This window comes from Leopardus geoffroyi, chromosome E1 (assembly GCF_018350155.1).
Source record: "Leopardus geoffroyi isolate Oge1 chromosome E1, O.geoffroyi_Oge1_pat1.0, whole genome shotgun sequence".
Taxonomy (NCBI): domain Eukaryota; kingdom Metazoa; phylum Chordata; class Mammalia; order Carnivora; family Felidae; genus Leopardus; species Leopardus geoffroyi.
Genome location: NC_059330.1, coordinates 50,276,298 through 50,297,215, shown reverse-complemented (window position 1 = coordinate 50,297,215; position 20,918 = coordinate 50,276,298). Strand labels below are relative to the sequence as shown.

The 20,918-nt window shown below is 39.1% G+C and overlaps 1 protein-coding gene across 1 annotated transcript in view; it reads left to right on the top strand.

The window, feature by feature from the left end:
* Positions 1–820: 820 nt before the first annotated feature.
* Positions 821–20,918, top strand: part of LOC123602930 (ATP-binding cassette sub-family A member 10-like) — a 66,893-nt gene continuing 46,795 nt past the window's right edge. The window contains 9 exon segments of the mRNA XM_045487246.1: positions 821–1,035; positions 2,377–2,523; positions 4,312–4,516; positions 6,349–6,513; positions 6,865–7,331; positions 11,010–11,183; positions 11,401–11,586; positions 12,820–12,967; positions 19,784–19,952. Of these exon segments, the coding sequence (XP_045343202.1) occupies positions 2,428–2,523; positions 4,312–4,516; positions 6,349–6,513; positions 6,865–7,331; positions 11,010–11,183; positions 11,401–11,586; positions 12,820–12,967; positions 19,784–19,952 (1,610 nt within the window). The 5' untranslated portion in view covers positions 821–1,035; positions 2,377–2,427.

Genomic DNA, 20,918 nt, shown 5'->3' with positions numbered 1-20,918 from the left:
CCTGTATACATCCCAGGAAATGTATCGATGACAGTAAAAAATCATGGAATGAGATTTTCAGGATTGATAAACAAGGATTATTTACAATCTGAGAATGTCCAATTTATGTGCAGCTGGAAAAAAAAAGCAACTCAATCATTCAAGGTCCACCATCTTGCCTAAACTATTAAATTATGAAAACAGGTATTCGCTATCATTTCGATTAGCATAATTTTCGTAGTGGTAGTTGAGAGTGAGGGGCTGGGGTCCAAACCCTGCTGTAGACTCACATGTTGGCTCTGCCTGTATTTGAACATCTACAAATAACTTCCACCCTTAAGCCCCACTTTTCAAATCTGTAAAATGGTTGTAAATGTAATACTTCATACTTCATAGGTTTACTTTCAATAGTAAATAAGGAAATTTACTATTCACATACTTTCTAGCACATAGGAAACCAGTCAGTAAAAGGGGCCATTTAGCTGAAGTGCAAAAGTTAAGTTTTAGGTGAAGACTCATCATGTGAATTATGCCGATTTCTGAGATGATCGTCCCTCGTCTACCCTCCATCCGCCCAACTTCTATTCTTTTTAATCTGCTCTTTTTTTGACTTGAGTGTCTAATTTTCAATCCTTAAAAGCTCATAGAGACTAACTCAGCACCGTGGGTTTTTCTTCCTTTTAGAATCTGATCTTTTTTGTGTGTGTGTGAATGCCAGAAAGAACAATAAACAAATACCACGTGCCATGCTTAGCCAACCATCCATAACTACATACTCCCCACTGAGTAATTGGGCAAGAAACACATGGGAGGAAAAAAAAAAAAAAAAACAACTTATCAAGTAAAAAACATTTGGCAGGATTTTTCCACAAAGGCTGTGACCTGTTTTCAGAGGCCAAATGGAATAAAAACAGTTTTAAAACAGGCAAACATTTGCAGAAGAGCTTTTGAAGGATTCTTAGCTGTTCTTCTAGCCAAAAAGTGAATCAGAGGTGCTTCTAAGCTCCTCACTCATTGTCCTGACAGTAAGTCAGATTACATTCCACTTTGCATAAGGTAAGTAAGGCGTAAAGTGTACATATAGCCAATGCCAAACATTTTGATTGACACTGTTAAAATTATTTTATTGTTCTGATATTTCTAAATTATTGTATGTTTTATATGGTAGACCTGATGAGTGATTTAATTTTTTAAACTCAGTTATATAGTGTTTTAGTATGATAGTAAAATGGAAGAGAGACTCACAAGTGTGTTCAAATATAATTAATTTTCAGGGGGTCAGCTTCATATGTCTCTGGTTAGCCTTTTGAGAATTTGCTGAGTTTTACTTCTTGGGAGTGTGTTGGCATTAGGACAGGTTATTTTTCCCCGTGGCTTCTTTTTTCTTTTAAAATGTCCTTGTGGGTAGCTTATTGAGCTATTCAAACAGACCTCGAAGATAAATGTTTTGACTTAGAAACTTTCTCAAGTTAGAATTTATAGATTATTTTGATATTTATAGCTTTACCTTTTCTTTCATCAAAAAAAAAAAAAAAACAGAAACAGAGCAAGTTCTCTGAATGCTGTTATTATGTATAACATCAACATTTATTCAAATTAATTTAAAACGACCAGAGTTCTGATACTGGCCAAATTCCAATCTCTGGAATTTCACATTGAAAATACCGAAGGATCCCTATTATACATCATGGTGATCTACAAATCAATTACTTCAATAATATCCACTGACATGTTTTTGGTTTCCCTTTGTATTTTTCTTACATTCTTACTACATAAAAGAGGACTCATGAATTTAAGAGGAGAAATTAGCTCTTTGGGTTCTAAGAATGACTATCATTGTTATTCGACTTTGCTTTACTCAGTGGTTACCTAGATATTAAATAAGCATGCAAAAGTGTGCCATTCGATGTGCAGACTGCTGGTGGGCAATTCTCTGACCAAAAAAAAAAGAAAAGAAACGCAACCCCCCCCCAAAAAAAAACCCACCAAAACTGGATATGGTTTTATTTATTCTTTTTTTTCTTTAAGTAAAGAGCAAAGTGTTTTTTGGATTCTAAACATCGCTAACATCCTATTCCCTGATATACTTTAGATTGTTGTAATGTTGAGATTTGGGAGAAAAAAGTTACTTTTGAGACAAGAGAGGAAAGACCTCCCATACTGCCACCATCATCACTCATTGCCATGAGAGCCTGGAGAGAAATACTTAACCGCTGACAAGATAATTTATGTTTGTTAATACTTAATACTTAAAAACAAACCAAAAACCTACTGAATGTTTTTCTGCAGAGTCAAATAAGGCATCAAGTTAATGCACTTGAAGCTATGTTTTCAAAGTGATCAGAAGCTTTTCTGTAATTGGGGTTATTTTGGTCTTTTTTTTTTTTTCCCTTCTAGTTACTGCTGTGCAATATTTACTTCACCCTCTCTTTCCATGAACAGAAGAAAATGATTAAAAAAAAGATAAGCGTGTATCAACAAACTCAGGCCCTTTTATACAAGAATTTCCTTAAAAAATGGAGAATGAAAAAAGAGAGCTTATCGGTATGGGTCACAATGTCTATTTTCCCGTATTTAGTGAATGAAAACCATCATTTAGTATTATGCTGTTTGTGTTGCTTTTTTATGTTCACATTCCACAGGCTAGTTGATTTGGAGTTCTAAATAAAACATTTTGCAAATATTGCAGAATAAGATATAAGATATATTACAGAAAAAGATAATACTTATGGTGAATTGATGAGATTTAACTGAAGGACTCAGATGATAGCTCCTGAAAAACAAAGTAACGTTTCATTTACTTTGATTTACTTCATTACTTTGATTTATGTTTCTGATTTACTTTGAGCCAACTTCAGTGTTAGGGGGAAAAAAATGAAACAAGTTAGGCAAAATGAGATAGATTTTAAATGAGTAAACCATTGTACTCTATGGGGATGTTTGGATTAAGATTCTATTAATTAGGAGGGCTGAGCGAAAAAAATCTATGAGGAAAAATTAGGGAACTCTTTTGGGATCTTTTCAAGACTATGCTTTTTGTAAACACAGAGTGGTTTCAGGGAGCAGCCAGATCGATCTCTGACTGTCAGTATCTTTGCATTCTGTTGAGTTCCTCGCATAAGGGCATAGACATTAGGGTGAAGACATTTGCTAAATGTTACCTTGAGATGTATCTGGGGCTGCCTTGGCCACGTTGAGGCTGTATTCTGTTTAAAAATAGCAAATAACATTTCACCGGGAGTTGGCAGAGTTCAGATCGTTGCTTGCTTTCTCTGTGAGAGCTCTTGAAACAATTCAGTTCTAATATTTCAGCTGCTGTATCGATGAAGGGTACATTTTTGATAATCGCGTCACCAGAATTTTCAAGGCAACTTATCAAAAATGTTTTAAATTTCAAAATGTAGAAATAAAGCCACATCCTATCCTATTGACCCACAACCCAGAGTTGATGAGGGTTGACCTCTTGCCATCTTTGCCTTCTTTATCTTTGTGTCTCTCCTCTTCAACATATGGGGCGCCTGGATGGCTCAGTGGTTTGGGCTTCTGGCTTCGGCTCAGGTCATATACTCTCATGGTCTGTGAGTTCCGGCCCTGCATTGAGCTCTGTGCTGACAGCTCGGAACCTGGAGCCTGCTTCCGATTCTGTGTCTCCCTCTCTCTCTGTCCCTCCCCAGCTTGTGCTCTCTCTCTCTCTCTCAAAAAATAATAAATAAACATTTAAAAAATACTTCAGCTAGAACCTACAAGAATTAAAAACCTATTCTACATAACCACTAATACACTTCACAAAATTAGCCAAAATTGCATATGATCATCTCAAGTTCAATTTTCTAAAATTTCCTGAAAAACTTTTACAGTTGGTTTCGATAAGCCAGGAATCAATAAGACCATCTCATACCTTGTTGAATATTCATGTTCTGCATCTATCTGATTGCTACTCATGCTGTCATTTAATTCATTCCTTTGCCTTCTACGTTTCTTTAAACAGAAAATTAGGTTGAAAGATGGGATTAGTTTCAGGTTGAACATTTTTGGCAGGAATATCTCATACGTGATGCTATGCACTTATATCGCATCACATATGAGGGCATACACTCAATAGTGGCTCACTACTGGGGATGCTGTGTTAGTGGGTTAAGATCAATGGGCATGTTTGATATGATTTCAAAGTTGTGTATTTTTGAAATTGGTATTTGGGGAAGGCAAAAGTCGGAGAGAGAAATGAAACTCAATGCTCAGTGATAGTACTTTCTGTCCTCAAATGTGTTTGCATGTTTCTTGATATCTGGACCACATCATAACTTGACTCGTTTTTTCTTTTGTGTACTGGAGGAATGGAAAATAACATTGCTTCTTGGGCTATATTTTTGCATCTTTTCGGGACTCTTCAGAGCGACCCATCTTCCTGAACAGCCTCCTCATGTCCTGGGACGTGTGGATGAATTTAATGACTCTGATCTGGTGGTGGCATATACCCCAGTCACTAACATGACACAGAGGATAATCGATAAGATGCCTTCAGCTTCGTTTATGAAAGGTGTGTTGCCCAGTGACCAGTGTTTCATTATTATGCAATCTGCACATGTTTAACTTGAAGTTTATTGTGCAAATTGAGTTTATTTGCCTAGCCTATGGGTCAGTATTTCTCAACTGGGGCGAGGACCTTTATTCTATATGCCATGTGGGGGTTGGTGTAGGGTTACAGGTGAGGGTAGGTGGGTGAGAAGTGACATCGGCTTAACCTGGGGTTTTTCAAATCACACACACTCCCTTCAGCCCTCTCATCCTTGAAATCTGTGCTGTTGTGGGTCATCATTAGTATATGTTCTGTACTCCAAAAAGTAAGGTGGGAATAGGAAAACAAGTTTGAACCATATTCCAGATGATTTCGCCTTTTACCCCCGACCACTTTCTTCCTTTTTTTTGTGATTCTTCATGGCAGCTTCTGGATCTCTGACTTCTGCCTGTCTCCCTTACCCACATCGGCCATGTGCTCTGACTGAACAGGGTTCATTCTACCCTGATCTGGTTTTCCATGCCTCCCCTATTTGGTCATTTACCACATCTCTTTTTAACTTGGGAAGCATTTCCAAAAGCCACAGGGATTAGTCTCCCCGCCTGCACAGTGTAGGCTCTTTGCTGCCTTTTTTAAAAAATGTTTATTTACTTATTTTGAGACAGAGTGTGTGAGTTGGGAGGGGCAAAGAGAGAGGGAGAGAGAGAGAATCCCAAGCAGGCTCCCCACTGTCACGGGGCTCGATCTCACAAACTGCAAGATCATGACCTGAACCAAAATTCAGAGTCAGGCACTTAACTGACTGAGCCACCCAGGCGCCCCAGCTCTCTGCTGCTTTTAGTCCTTGGAGTCTCATGGCCCACTGGGGCCATCTATCCTTTTCTAATAGAAGCCCGCAACTCAGCTGTCATGCCAGCCTGTTCTGGTCATAGCTCCTCTCATGACACCTCATTGTTGTACATTTGTCTGACTCGTGCTGTTCAGCCCAAATACTCATGTTTGGACCTTGACATTATTTGTATACCTCTAGAGAAAAGCAGTGAAATTAGCATTGTTCTCATAAAAATTCCACAGCCTTGGAGTACCTGCCTAGGTGGCTCAGTCAGTTAAGCATCGACCTCGGCTCAGGTCATGATCTCATGGCTCATGAGTTTGAGCCTCACGTTGGGCTCTGTGCCGACAGCTCAGAGCCTGGAACGTGTTTTGGATTCTGTGTCTCCCTCTCTCTCTGCCCCTCCCCTGCTCTCACTCTTTCTCTCTCTCTCAAAGGTAAATAAACATTAAAAAAATTTTTTTTTAATTTCACAACCTTGCTTCATGTTTGGAAAGATGAGTAGTTTTGAAAGATATAGCTACACTATGAAATTGAGTATGTTCTCCTCTTCATGCAGACATCATCCTGAGTGAGCTCTAAGTACTGTGTTAAAATTAGAGAAAATTTTAGAACATAATACATGAAAGTATAAAAAAGTATTTAAAAAGGAGATCATAAATTGGACATCAGGGGTTTCCAAATCTTCCACTAGTAATGGATTAATTATCCACTTATTGGATGGATTACTTCTACAGATTATAAACTCATCCCTTATGAACGTTCTGAGCTTAATTCTTAAAAACTGTTCTTAACTCCAAAGAACCTGTAGGTGGACTGTAACTACTGGTTTTTAAAAGACATTATGTCATGTACCTCTTTTCACATATTTACAGAGCGTAAAACAATAGGAAAGACTTTCAGTAGCTACTTTGCACCTACTCAGGGATGGTATGTGACGCCTAATAAACAATTACAACTTGGTTTTGTGTTCTCTAGTGACGAGCTGATATGATCCTTTATATTTTTTCATGTGTGGCAGGAAGAAAAACCATTGGGGTTGCTGATAAAGAAATGATGGATACGGTACTTTTAGAAAGCCATCATGAAATGGAGGGAGTTGTGTTTAACGATACTTTTTCGTATCAGCTGAAGTTGAATTGGGCATATGGACTTTCAATTGCAGAAGAACACTCTGAATACTCAGGTAACTATAGAAGAATTAGGCAATCTGTTTTGCAACTTCATCAAATCCCCAGTTGGTAACGAATGATAGAAACATTGATCAAATAAAAAAAAAAAAAGTAATGTACTTTTTATTCCTGCACTTAGTGATCAGTCTTTCCTGTAGGAGGAGTCCAATGATTGTGGCCACCGTGCCCTAATATGCTTCTTTCTGCCAGTTTTGCAGAAATGCTTTAAACATGCTCTAGACTGTATATCCATGGGCTCTGAGCGGGCCTGTAGATATTTCACTCTAGAGCCAAAGTGAAAGGTCTTAATCCGCATGGATCGATGGCATTGCACAATGACGGCATGTTTTTGTCTTTCCTTCAAGAACACTGTTGGGATATGCATGATGACATTTTTTGTTATGTGACAAGATACTGGCAAAATGGGTCTGTGGCTTTTCAAACTGCGATTAATGCTGCAATTATAGAAGTAAGTGCCAAACTTAAGCGATCTGCTTTATATCTTCGGTATTTTCTATCTGCTTTATATCTTCAGTATATCTTCAGTATTTCCCTGTCTTCTTCTGCCTCGCCCCCACACTCTGAGGGGATTGTTCTCTGCTTCTTATTCCCAGAGAAAAAGAAGCTGACGGATGGAAATATCCCCAACTTCCCGACGCAAAGCCTGTTCAACTACAGACCCGCTACTCACGACACCCATCCTTTTCCTTCTACCTCCTCTCTAATGTCTTTCCTCAATTCACAGGCTGAATCCTGTTCCTTCCAACATTATCAGGAAGGTTGCTCAATGGGTTTTCCCTTCTGTCTCCTCTTTCTTCAACTTCCCCCTTTCCTCTAGAGTCTTCTCTTTGGGATCTAAAATTATTAATTTCTCCACGTATTATCGGGACCTTTCCTTATTTCCTCCTCAGGCAAGTACTCTCTAGCTCCCTCCTCTTAACAGCTAAGTTTCTTGAAAGAGTTGTCTTCACGTAGGCCCCACTCAACTCAGAATGACTTCTGTCTCACACCATACCACCCAAATGGCATTTTCTTAGGTTGGTAACAACTCCCATGTTGATTAATGGCTGACATTTTTCATCCCTTATCTTAATTGATCTTTTAACTAAATAACATAGCCTTTACCTGGTCTTTGTGTACTTTTCTAGCCCTTCCTTTTCAGTCTTTTTGGCCAGTGTATCCAACTTCATACTCATGCTTCCTTATATCTGTAGTTCCACACGGTTCTAACCTAGGCATCTTTCTCCAACCTCTGTCCTTTCTCTAAACAATGTTATTCATTTCCATAACTTTAATTACAGTTTACAGGCTGATTAAGTCGACTTGCAAACCAAAAAACTTGTTCTAAATTTTTTTTAATGTTTATTTATTTTTGAGAGAGAGAGAGAGAGAGAAACACAGAGAGAGAGAGAGGGAGACACAGAATCCGAAGCAGGCTCCAGGCTCTGAGCTGTCAGCACAGAGCCCGACGTGGGGCTCAAACCCACGAACCATGAGATCATGACCTGAGCTGAAGTCAGACACTTAACTGACTGAGCCACGCAGGTGCCCGATAAACTTGTTCTGTAAGGGGCCAGATCATAAATACTGTAGGCTCTGGGGCCCAACATTTACTATGGCATGTATTGAACTCAGCTGTTGTAATGTGAAAGCAGCCATAGACAATAGGAAATGAGCATGGTTCCGTTCCAATAAAACTTTATTTACAAAAACAAGTGGTGGACCAGATTTGCTCCATGGACCATAGTTGGCTAACCTCTGCTCTCGTTCTGTGTATCTGCTTACAGAATATCTCTACTTTGATGCTTCCTAAGCAATTCAGACTAGTATGTTCAAAGCTGAATATGAGTATTTTTCTCTTAATGTGGCTGAGCCTTTCAAAAGTTTTCCTATCTCAGTGAATGCCAAAGCTACCCACCTAGGTGACCAACTAGAAACTGGGCAATTATCAGAGAAAATTTCCTCTGCCTCACCCACTACATCCAATCTGTCATCTAGCCCTGTTCATTCTAAGCTGAAATCCATGTACTTAACTCCACCACCAGCACTAGTCGAAGCCATTTTTTGGCTTTTGCCATCTTTTATCTTTTATCACCTTTTGCCTGCCCTATGGGAGTAGTTTATTTCTTTGGCCCCATCTTCTTTCTCTCTCCCTCTTTTTCTCTCTCCCTCCCTCCCTCTCTCTTGCCATCAGCTTTGCTTCAAGGACCTGTCTCCTGTGCCTCTGACATTCTACACTCCTTTCCTTTGCACACGCTGTTTCCTCTGCCCAGATTTTCTTCTCTATCTTCAACTCTCCCCACGCCCCCCAGCTTTATTTAGGTAAGATCATTATATACATAAATGTCATTTGTTCAGGGAAGCCTGACGCGGGGCTTGAACTCCCAAACTGGGAGATCATGACCTGAGCCAAAGTTGGATGCTCAACCAACTGAGCCACCCAGGCGCCCCTTTTAAAGCTTTTTTCTAATGTTTATTTTGGGGAGAGAGAGAGAGAGAGAGACAGAGCATGAATGGGGGGAGGGACAGAGAGAGAGGGAGACACAGAATCTGAAGCTCCAGGCTGTGAGCTATCAGCACAGAGCCTGACATGGGGCTCAAACCAACAAACTGTGCGATCACTACCTGAGCCAAAGTCGAACACTTAACCGACTGAGCCACCCAGGTGCTCCTGTGCTAAGTACTTTAAACATATTGTCTCATCTAATCCTTTGTCCCACCCAAAGAATATCTTTATTGACCACCTATACGAATTGGTTTTAATAACATTGTGGTAAATTAGTTTGCTAATTGTAAATAATGCTGCAATAAATGGGGGTGCAGATCTCTTTTTGAGTTAGGGTTTTAATTTCCTTCAGATAAGTATCCAGAACTAGAATTGCTAGATCATTTGGTAGTTAGTTTTCTGAGGAACTTCCTTGCCGGGAAAGCTATAATCATTTTTTTCCCTCAGATTGTATTTAATATTAAGTCATGTTCTTTATATGTTTTGGATATTTTTTTAAAATATAAGTTATTATCAAGTTGGCTGACATACAGTATATAGAGTGTGCTCTTGGTTTGGGGGGTAGATTCCCGTGATTCATCGCTTACATACAACACCCAGTGCTCATCCCAACAAGCACCCTCCTCAATGCCCATCGCCCATTTTCCCCTCTCCCTCACCACCCATCAACCCTTAGTTTGTTCTCTGTATTTAAGAGTCTCTTATGGTTTGCCTTCCTCTCTGTTTGAAGCTATTTTTTTCCCCTTCCCTTTCCCCATGGTCTTCTGTTAAGTTTCTCAAGTTCCACATATGAGTGAAAACATGATATCTGTCTTTCTCTGGCTGACATATTCACTCAGCATAATACCCTCCAGTTCCATCCACGTTGTTGCAAATGGCAGGATTTCATTCTTTCTCATTGCCAAATAGTATTCCATTGTATACATAAACCACATCTTCTTTATCCATTCATCCGTTGACGGACATTTGAGCTCTTTCCATAATTTGGCTATTGTTGAAAGCGCTGCTATAAACATTGGGGTCCATGTGCCCCTATGAATGAGCACTCCTGTATCCTTTGGATAAAAGGCTATAATCATTCAAGCTTACCTTTTGTATACATGAAAATGCTATTCACCGGTGATAGTAACAACTTAATTTATGTACTACACAAGATTATAAAAAAGGATTTCAAATACATTATTTATACAAAGTGCTGAAAGGTCTATGTAAATATAAAAGGTACTTGGCAGTTTATTAGTATTTCATGAAAGGTCAGTTTTCAAAAGCGAGAGCTATTTTCGTGTTTAAACATACCTTTCCATTTTTTCCCACAAATTTTCACAAACAACCATGCTTTGGCTACGGTGATATAGGATCACCATTGTACAGTGCTAATGCCTGTGAGACTTTTTGCCTTATTTTAGTTCTGTGCTTCCTAGGTCCACTGTGGTCTTCTAATTCGTAAAAGCAATGTGCTGACTGGTTAATGTCAAAAGTCACAGGAGGACAAAAGAAAATGAATAAAAAATGAGCTTTACTTAAATCTGAGAGATTTCAATTAAACATTAAGAAAAGTTTTATACCAAAAGGAAGTTTAGTATAAGGAAGTTTAAATGTGAGATTAATGTATTTCCATTTCATATTTCTTTAGTCACTTGACTGCAAGAATCAGATTATACATCTGATTCTTATATGAATGTTTAAATTCTTATTAAATTCTTATATGAATGTTTAAATTCATTCAACAGTTGGGAAGTAATTATAATAACAACGAAGCTTAAGGGTTCATGCGCAGTATCTTGTTTAATCCTCGAACTGCCCTTATGAGGCAGCTTCCATGTTTCACTCCCTTTCATAGATGAGGGTGAGAAAGGAAAAGTCACTTGCCCATAATCACATGGTTAGAGAGTGCACAACCACAGTTTTGGAGTGAATTTGACCTTGGTGTGTTTGCTCTCAGAACTTGAACTCACAACCACTGTGCATGTTCTATTGCCTCTTCAAACATTTGTATGTGCGTGATATTCTGAACTAACAACTCGTTTCTACCGTAGGCTCTCCTGGGGATTAATGTATGCAGGCTTCGTATTTATCCTGTCCTTTGCTATGGCTCTGATCATAACACTGAGCAAAACTGTAGTGATTGTTGGCTTCCTGGTGATCGTCACACTCTTTGTCCTATATGGCCTGTCCTTGGTGAGTGGACAACACGTATCTCTTTACCTGCCTCACGTCTCAGATATGTGAACAAATGACGTTTCTTCAGGATGTTGGTATGGCATAGTCACTAATTTGATATCATGTTTTCTATATGTTTTGAGAGAGTTTGTTGACAATGGGAGCAACTGATTAATCGAAATGATTCCCAAAGGGAAAAAAAAATACCAATTGGCATTCTTCTTTCTTCCTTCAGATAGCATTGGCTTTCCTCCTGAGCGTGTTGATAAAGAAACCTGTCCTTACCGGTTTGGTCGGGTTTCTCTTCACTACATTTTGGGGATGTCTGGGATTCACTGTATTGTACAGACAACTTCCTTCATCTCTGGGATGGATCTTAAGTCTTTTTAGCCCCTTTGCCTTCACTGCCGGAATGGTTCAGGTAAAGAACACAATGATTTTACGGTTTTACTTATTAGATTTTCAAAATTGAAGAGTCTGGTACTTCATGAAACTTCGTGACCAGTCACCCTCTATTTCAAGAAGTTCTGCTGTATTCTGTTGTCAGTTCTCAGCAAAGTAATAAACAAGGCACATGGATCATTTGTAAAATCCTAGAAAATATAAAGTAGAGAAATAATTGCCTGGTATCCGACCACGCAGTTTTACTGATGTGTGTCCCCATCTAAATTTTTTTAAATGTTTTTATTTATTTTTGAGAGAGAGAGCTAGTGAGGGAGGGGCAGAGAGAGAGGGAGACAGAGAATCCCAAGCGGGCTCCGCACTGTCAGCACAGAGCCCGTCGCGGGGCTCAAACTCCCCAACTGTGAGATCATGACCTGAGCCCAAGTCGGGCGCTCAACTGACTAAGCCACGCAGACGCCCCTGATTTGTGCGCCCGTTTTAAAGAGGCAGTTAAGTGTGGAGGTTATGAGTAACAATGAGTAATAAGGGGAGACCGAGTGCAGGAACCAGGCTCAGCTCTGCCCACGTACCAGCTGGGTAACCTTGCTTTCCGTAGCCTCCCTTTCTTCATCTGTAGAATGGGGATGTGAGTAGAAGTCACCTCGATCTGTAGAATGGGGATGTGAGTAGAAGTCACCTCGATCTGCAGAATGGGGATGTGAGTAGAAGTCACCTTTATACATGGGGGTAAATGTGAGGGCCGAGCGTGTTATTGTACACGCATAATGCTAGAGCAGTCCCTGACACATGCTGTGGGAATGCGAGCTATTATCTTTATTATCTTTAAAATTAGTCTCTTCGAGTCTTCAATACTTATTTGATCCTATAATGTTTCCACAATACCTTATCCTCAGCATTTTTATATTTCCTTTAAATGTCTTCTAATTTCACTGCCCACTCTGAGTTTCTCTTCCTAGAATATGTTCGTTTTGTCCACTTCTCTAAATCTCCTTCTTCAAACCTTCTGTGATAATCAATTAGTCCGTTAAGTTTCTATTCTTCGGTTGCTTTACTTTCTTCTATAGCATTTCCCACTCTTGTGACAATTTTATTTGTAAAAAAGCAATACTACTAACAAGTTCACTGTGCGTGTTTGAAAAAAAAGGCTATTAAGATATGAATTATATTTGTCTAGGCAGCACCATTTAATTAAAAAAACCTCTAGCTTTATGGGTTCATCTAACTGTCATTTTATTCTTTTTAATGTCAGATTTCACACATGGGTTATTACCTGATGGGCGTTACTTTTCCTGATCCGTCTGGAGAGTCACACGTAATGATGGTTACTTTCTTCATTTTGGCACTTGACGCTCTTTTCTATCTGATACTAATGTTATATTTTGAGCAAGCTTTGCCTGGTAAGTAATATTGTGGTTAAAGCTGAATTTAAAGCAATTCTGCTTCTTGTAAGGCAATGTCTTAATATTTGTCTACTTGTAATTTAAGAAGCCTTTCTGATGGCAGAGAAAAGGAAAAAGTTTCAAAAGAATAGCATCTCCTCGTTTTCATCCCACTATTTAATGGTCTGACCAGAATTGCTTGGTTAAAATATTTTGGTTAAAAATAACTTGTATTTGTTTTGGGTTTTATTTTTTATAAAGGTAGGTGTGTGTGTGTGTGTGTGTGTGTGTGTGTGTGTGTTGTAGGTGGGAAAGAGAAAGAAATAACTATAACAGCTATTGATTATGATGATGCTTTTTAGTGCTTGAATTGAACTAATGGACGATAAGATAGTTCATTAAACAACTCTTGCTAATATTTGGCTCTAGGAAACTTGTTCTTCTGCATCTCAAGAATATGAAGGAAAAAACACAGTTAAATAAAGTTAATGGATGACCTCTTCTTTTCCTTCTTTTTATGACCTTTTTAATGTTTATTTTTAATGTTTCTTTATTCTCGAGAGAAAGACAGAGCACGAGCAGGGGAGAGGCAGAGAGAGAGAAGGAGACACAGAATCTTCAGGCTCCAGGCTCTGAGCTGTCAGCGCAGAGCCTGACATGAGGCTTGAACTCATGAACTATGAGATCATGACCTGAGCCGAAGTCGGACACTTAACCGACTGAGCCACCCAGTCAGTTTGATTTTGTTTTAATGTTTATTTATTTTTGAAAGAGAGAGAGAGAGAGAGAGCATGAGCAGGGGAAGGGCAGAGAGAGAGACACACACAGAATCGGAAGCAGGCTCCAGGCTCTGAGCTGTCAGCACAGAGCCTGATGTGGGGCTTGAACTCACTGAAGCTGGAGATGATGACCTGAGCCAAAATCAGATACTCAACTGACTGAACCACCCAGGCACACCTCTTTTTATGATCTTTTACAATCAGGCTAATGAGAATGCTTTTAATGGTGTTACAAAAATTAGTAAAATAAACTCTACAAATGACTTTTAAATTATTATCAAATTATTACCAAATTCCTACATAGATTGCATATATAATCCCAGGAACTAATATACTTCTATTCCCTTTTGTCCACATAAAATCCACAAACTGTAGTCATCCATAATTCCTTCTCATGTGTCAGAGTATGAATAGGTCTGTCCTTTTCAAACCCTATTATTATTTTTTTTAAGTTTATTTATTCATTTATTTAGGGAGAGAGAGAGAGTGCCCAAGCAGGGGAGGGGCAGAGAGAGAGGAGGAGAGAATCCCAAGCAGGCTACACACTGTCAGCGCTGAGCCTGATGTGGGGCTCGAACTCACCAACTGTGAGATCATCACCTGAGATGAAACCAAGAGCCGGAGCCTTAACTGACTGAGCCACCCAGGCGCCCCTCAAACCCTATTATTTTGGTGTCTTTCTTTACCTCGTTTCTAACCCGGGTATTCTATTTTTAAAATATTTATAGTTTCCTTTCAGACTCTTATTTGTTTCCTGTTCTTCATCTCTATTACACTATTATTTTAGAATTTTATCCCCTATGCCTTTTATTCGTGCCATTAGTATAGTTTCATTTTAAAATTTCATCATCTATCATTTTGAAATACTGTATTTCTTATGCATTCAGCAAATTGCCTTTGAAATTATTTGGCAAAATTATCCTTGTAAATAAACAAGTTCTTAAAATTAAATGAGATTTCTTCTTTGAACAAAAAGTAGCATATAGTATATGGAACCCCTGAAAACCAAGGTAATATGTGTCCTTGCCTTGTGCAGGTCACAGTCAAAAATTGGCTGATTCTAGTGTCAGAATAATTGGAGGGGCACCTGGGTGGCTCAGTCGGTTAAGCATCCGACTTCAGCTCCGGTCATGATCTCACGGTTCATGGGTTTGAGCCCCGCAGAGGGGCTCTGTGCTGATAGCTTGGAGCCTGCTTCGATTCTGGGTCTCCCTCTCTCTCTGCCCCTTTCCTGCTCATACTGTCTCTCTCTCTCTCTCTCTCTCTCAAAAATAAACAAACATTTAAAGAAAAGAGTAATTAGAAAAATTTACTGTCATTTCAAGCCTGCAAAATGGACCTTAAACTCCCAGATCTACTCTCCTGATGTCTGCACTCATGGCAGTGGTTTTAAAAATTCCTTTTTGCGGAACTCTTCAAAGTGTAGCCAGCTAAACTGGGGCTAGGCTCTTCTCCATTTTCTCATCATCTTTTCTCCTTTGGAATTTCTTATTTTCTCCTTTACCCATTGTTTATCGAGTCAATTTGTTTTTAGCCTGCCAGGCCCAGGAGCCTCATAGATAAAGTCGGAACTCCGTCTTGTGAATCCAGGGAGACATCGTTGTTAATGCTCTGAAGTTAATTATCCCCTGTCACAACTCTGTGCCGTATTACCTATTTGTCCTCAATTTTTGTGTTTTTTCTACATTCAAAATAATCTTGGGGGTGCCTGGGTGGTTCAGTTGGTTAAGCATCTGACTCTTCGGCTCAGGTCAGGATCTCAAGGTTCGTGGGTTCGAGGCCTTCCTAGGGCTCTGTGCTGACAGTGTGGAGCCTGCTTGAGATTCTCTCTCTCCCTCTCTCTCTCTGCCCCTCTCCTGTTCATGCTCTCTCTGTCTCTGAAAATAAATAAACTTAAAAAAATACTTTTTTCTCTGATATTTCCATCTAGAATTTAATTTGTATTTTAATAGGTAAATATCTACTTTTTTCTTATTAAGTTCTCTATGCATTAATAATTAGCTTACTTTTCTTTTCAGGTACTCCCCTAGCCTCCATCTTCCACTACGGGAAGGCACAATAAGTAGGATTTATGTCCAGGAAAATGGAATTCAATTTTTTCCCTTTCCTATGTATTAATATAACCAGAAATTTTTAGCAGTCAGTATTTAGTTCAGCATTTGGAACAGGCCTCATGTCTTAGAGAACGCCAGAACAGTGGTCGGGAGAGGTTCTATGACTGGTCCAAGAACAGAGTTAGCAGGACTTGGATTAAAACTTTGAAATTGACTGAACACCCCCCTTTGATTTTTTGGCTTTGCTTGGTGTTTGGTTTTGTTTTACCAAAATTCAATATTCATTATGTTTATTGTTTACTTCCTGTCTTTTGTGTCTAGAGTGTGAGTCCTCTGAGGAAAAAAAATGTTTGCTTTTCGTTACACTGATATCTCCAAGCGTCTAGAGTAGTCTTTGTCACATAGTAGGTACTCAATAAATTTCTGGTGAAATAAATAAATGCATATGTTTGTCTTCCTATTTTAACTTTCTTCAGGATAAACAATGTGTTTTTCCTTCTAGAGACCACCTCGTGCATAAGAAGTTCTCAATAAACATAAGATGAAGGAATACGGGAATGTCCTCTTTTGTTTTCCCCTCAGCTTCAAATGAAAAACCTATTTCCTCTTTTCCTTCTTCTCCTTCTCCCCACCTGCCCCCCTTCCGCTTCTCCTCAGCCTCTTCCTCTACCTCCTCCTCCTCTTCCTCCTTTTTTTGCTCCATAAATTTGATTCAATCTCACTTCCCTTTATTTGGGTACTCTGTTTCCTTTACTCCAAATTTCTATCAACATCTTTCAAACCCACACTTTGAGAGTAGTTTATATTTAAATGTTTTTACACTTATACTTCTTTTCCTATGCCCAAATTTCCCGTGAAATCGAAACGAATGAGATATCAGGTTTCATCTGTGTACCTGTTTAACACATAACTGCTTATTAAAATTTATGTGGGTCAGCAGTCTTTCACAGTTAGCGCTGGAAACGCTTCTGTAAATTAGTAAGTAAATGTAGCGTAGGAAGTGTGATAGGAGAGGATAACACAAGGTTCTCTGATAGGGTAAGTTCTAAGGTTGGTGGGTCACGAAAAGGTTGGAGGAAAGAGTTTCGGTTGCGCTTCAAGGATGAGAAAGTTTACCTGGTGGACAAGAGCGCACAAAATTTTGTGGAGCCTAAAGGAAGAGTATGTGTACCCGGCAATGGGAGACAGCCGTAGCGGAGGAGAAATTAAAAATCGTTAGGTAGAGCCAGTGCATAGATTGGCTGTGAGATGTGGTTTTAGGGTAGGGATTAATAACCAACTAACAAGAAATTGGAAGGGGAGATTTTCTCCAAATACACGTCTGTGCACAGCTATACAGAGGGCAATATGACACGTAAAGATCCCGAAGATGCTGAGGTTAACCTCCGAGGAAGTCCCTCTGTAGGTGTCTGTTCCTGCCACCTCGAGAGGTCCCGTGCAGAATTTGGGATTTGGTTCTCCAGAGCAGTTCCGGTATTGGTGGTCATGCCTGACCATGTTTTCTCTTGTTTTTGCTGAAATGAGAAATCATGCGAAACTTATTTTTGTCCCTTAATTCTTCCTTTGGAAGTTGTCTTCCGCGTGATGAGATTATAGCCTTTAAATATCCATATTTTTGCAGTGAAAATAGGTTTTTCTCTTTTGCAGTGGCGATCATAGCAAGATAGAAGGTTTGTAACTGTCCTTAATGAATGCAATATATTTACTTAAAAAAATATTGTTTGGGGGCGCCTGGGTGGCGCAGTCGGTTAAGCGTCCGACTTCAGCCAGGTCACGATCTCGCGGTCCGTGAGTTCGAGCCCCGCGTCGGGCTCTGGGCTGATGGCTCAGAGCCTGGAGCCTGCTTCTGATTCTGTGTCTCCCTCTCTCTCTGCCCCTCCCCCGTTCATGCTCTGTCTCTCTCTGTCCCCCAAAAAATAAATAAACGTTGAAAAAAAAAAAAAATTAAAAAAAAAAAAAAATATTGTTTGCCCAGGAAATCCAAGAGTCTTAGAACCTCTGGTGCAGGAAATAGATTGATCTAATTTCTGTAGGACCTTTCACTGATAAGATTTGTGTTTTAGGAAGATCACTCTGGCAGCTGTGTGGAGAATGGGCTCAAAGCAGGTGGACATCGTAATCATCTGTGTTAGAGAGAGAGGGGGACCAAAAGGGAGACCAGTGTAATATAGAGGGGAGGACAGATTCAGGAGATGCTTAGGAGAGAGAAACAATCTGATGTGGTAGTTAATCCTATATGAGCTGGAGGAAGTGAGAAAGGGAGGAGATCAGGGTGGCTCTTGTTTCTGGTCTTGGCTACTGGGGGAGTGGAGAGAATGCCACTTAATTAGGACAGCAAAGCAGGAGTACACAAAATTCATGCAACTACTGAGGTATTATTTTTAAATGCCATAATTTCTATGAATAACTCGAACTTATTTCTCAGTTTTGGTTCCCTGCATCTTGAAAATGTTTCCTTTGCTTTTCCACAGTATAATTTCCCTCTCTGGCTGCTTCTGCTCTAGATGTTTCCACATATTTTCACTCTTGAGCATTTCTGCTTTCCCACATTATATCTCTAGAACCACAGCACGTGATCCTTTTCATTTCTCTTTTTGAGGACGTTCAAGTTTCTAGAGGTACCTTCCCCATGTATTTTTCTGTATGTCTCCAACATTGTCTGTTTTCACACTTCTAGAAGTTGTGTCTTGTATCTGCTCCCCCCCTAGCTTTTCTTTCCAGTGGTAGGTGCTCGAGTTTATCCCCTTACATTAGCCTCCAGTAATAGCTTGTCGTGTAGCATGATGTGAAGATTCTCTGCTGTTTAAATTATCCTGTAGTCTCTGAGAAATCGATTACATTTCCTCCTTCTATCACGAATAAGTTCCCATTTTGTGGCGACATCATTAAAATGCCATCTCATTTTATTTACTTTGCATCTTTAGATCCAGGGCTGAAATTCTTATTAATTATTGCTCTAGTCTCCTTTCTTACCATTAAAATGTAAGTCCATTTGAATGTCCAACAATTTTTAGTCAATTATACATAAAATCCATTTTGCCTTGGAATGATATGAACCACCTTGATGAAAATCCTTGTGTAATCTCATGAGGCCATTAAAAACTTTAAGGATTCTCTTTCTGGTTGAAAAAAGATTTTTTTCTATAAAATCAAATAAATGAAAAATTGTGCTTTGTATTTCTTTCATTTTCCTCATAGGTTTTTAATATTTCCCATCTTTCCACTTCTTATCCCTTAATTTTAATTTTCTTCCTCTTTACCATTTTCCTATATGCCAGCAAGTATCCAGCCTTTTGTCTACCTCTCTGTTCTTAATAACTATTTTTTCTGTTTTGTTTTATTCTTCAGGCTTTGAAAAGATTGGCTTTGGATTTATAGTGACTGATATACTCATTATTTTCAATGTTCATTTTTCTATGTTCTAAAAATACTTCTTCATATACTATGGCAGGAATCAGTTTACACAACTTCTCTTTATAAACATCAAAGTGTCTGGAAATCCCGAGAATGAGGAAGTCCTTGATGTTTCATACGATTTCCAACAGCTACGACTTTATCTTCTTTGACAAGCTTTTTTATTTTGATGAACCAGAGCTGAGACTTCATCAAAGGCCAAAACACTGTCGTAACTTAAAATCCTTATAACACTTTAGGGGTGCCTGGGTGGCTCAGTTGGTTAAGAGCCAACTTCGGCTCAGGTCATGATCTCACTGTTCATGGGTTCAAGCCCCGTGTTGGGCTATGTGCTGACAGCCCAGAGCCTGGAGCCTGCTTCGGATTCTGTCTCCCTCTCTCTTTGCCCCTCCTCTGCTTGTGTTCTGTCTCTCTCTGCCTCTCAAAAATGAATAAATGTTTTAAAAAAAAAATTTTTTTAAGCCCGGAAAAAATAAATCATTAATGTATAGAAAACACTGGCATCAGGCTTCACTAGGACAAATGTCTTTCTTTACTGATGTAGATGATTGGTTCAGTGTATAACAATATGTGCCTTGATTGATCAGATGAAGGTGGCCACCCGTGTTCACCACTGTTTTTCCTAAAGTCTTCATTTTGGTCCCAACATCGAAACACCCATCATGAAGTCTTTGAGGACGAAATCAATCCCGAGCATTACCCTGATGACTCTTTTGAACCGGTGCCTCTGGAGTTCCATGGAAAAGAAGCCATAAGGTACCTAACCAATTATGTACACTTATAGGTAAAATTGGAATGAACTAAGGTAGAAGGGACCAACCACAGGTCAAATGTTAAAGATGATGTGCTTTTGAAAGTTCCATTCTTTCAGGTATTTCTGCCATCATTCTAAATTTCTTTCATTCATCGTTTTAAAAGGAAGTACTGGGGCTCCTGGGTGGCTCAGTTGGCTGAGCGTCTGACTCTTGATTTTAGCTCAGATCATGATCTCACTGTGGTGAGATCGAGCCCCGTGTCGGGTTCTGCACTGGGCGTGGGGCCGCTTGGGATTTCTCCCTCCCTCTCTCTCTGCCCCTCTCTCTCTCTCTCATTCTCTTTCTCTAAATAAATAAATACTTAATAAAAAGTATCACTTTCATATACTCAATAAAAAGTACTCAATATACTCAATAAAAAATACTCAATATACTCAATAAAAAATACTCAATAAAAAGTAACACTATCAGCAGCAAAATTCAGCAGCCCTAGTTATTTTCTTATTTTCTGTCTTCTACTTTCTATCCCCACCATTTACAATCTCCTCTCTGCATTGTCTTCTAATACACTCACATTGTGATAAGTATGTATGCACATATATAGTGCATATAATACACACATGTTTCAAACTTGGATTATCTACCTTTAGAGAGTGTACAGATTGTGGTTTTGAAGTCAAAGATTTCTTCATGATTTTGGAGCTTGGTAACTTTTTGCTAAACTATGTGAGATCTCTGAACCTCATTTTCTTCGTTTCTCAGAAAAGTGTAATGTAATTCAGCAGGATAATGACTTCTTCTCGAGGAATTTAAAGAAGCAGTGAGATAATTAAATATACCTGTTACATAATAGGAATCGGATAAATATTAGTTTTGTATCTTTATCCACGTGGGTGCAGTTGATTGAAAGGGCATAGAAATAACAAATGATGCAGAGGGAAACATTAGTAAAGGTTTTCAGGGAAAC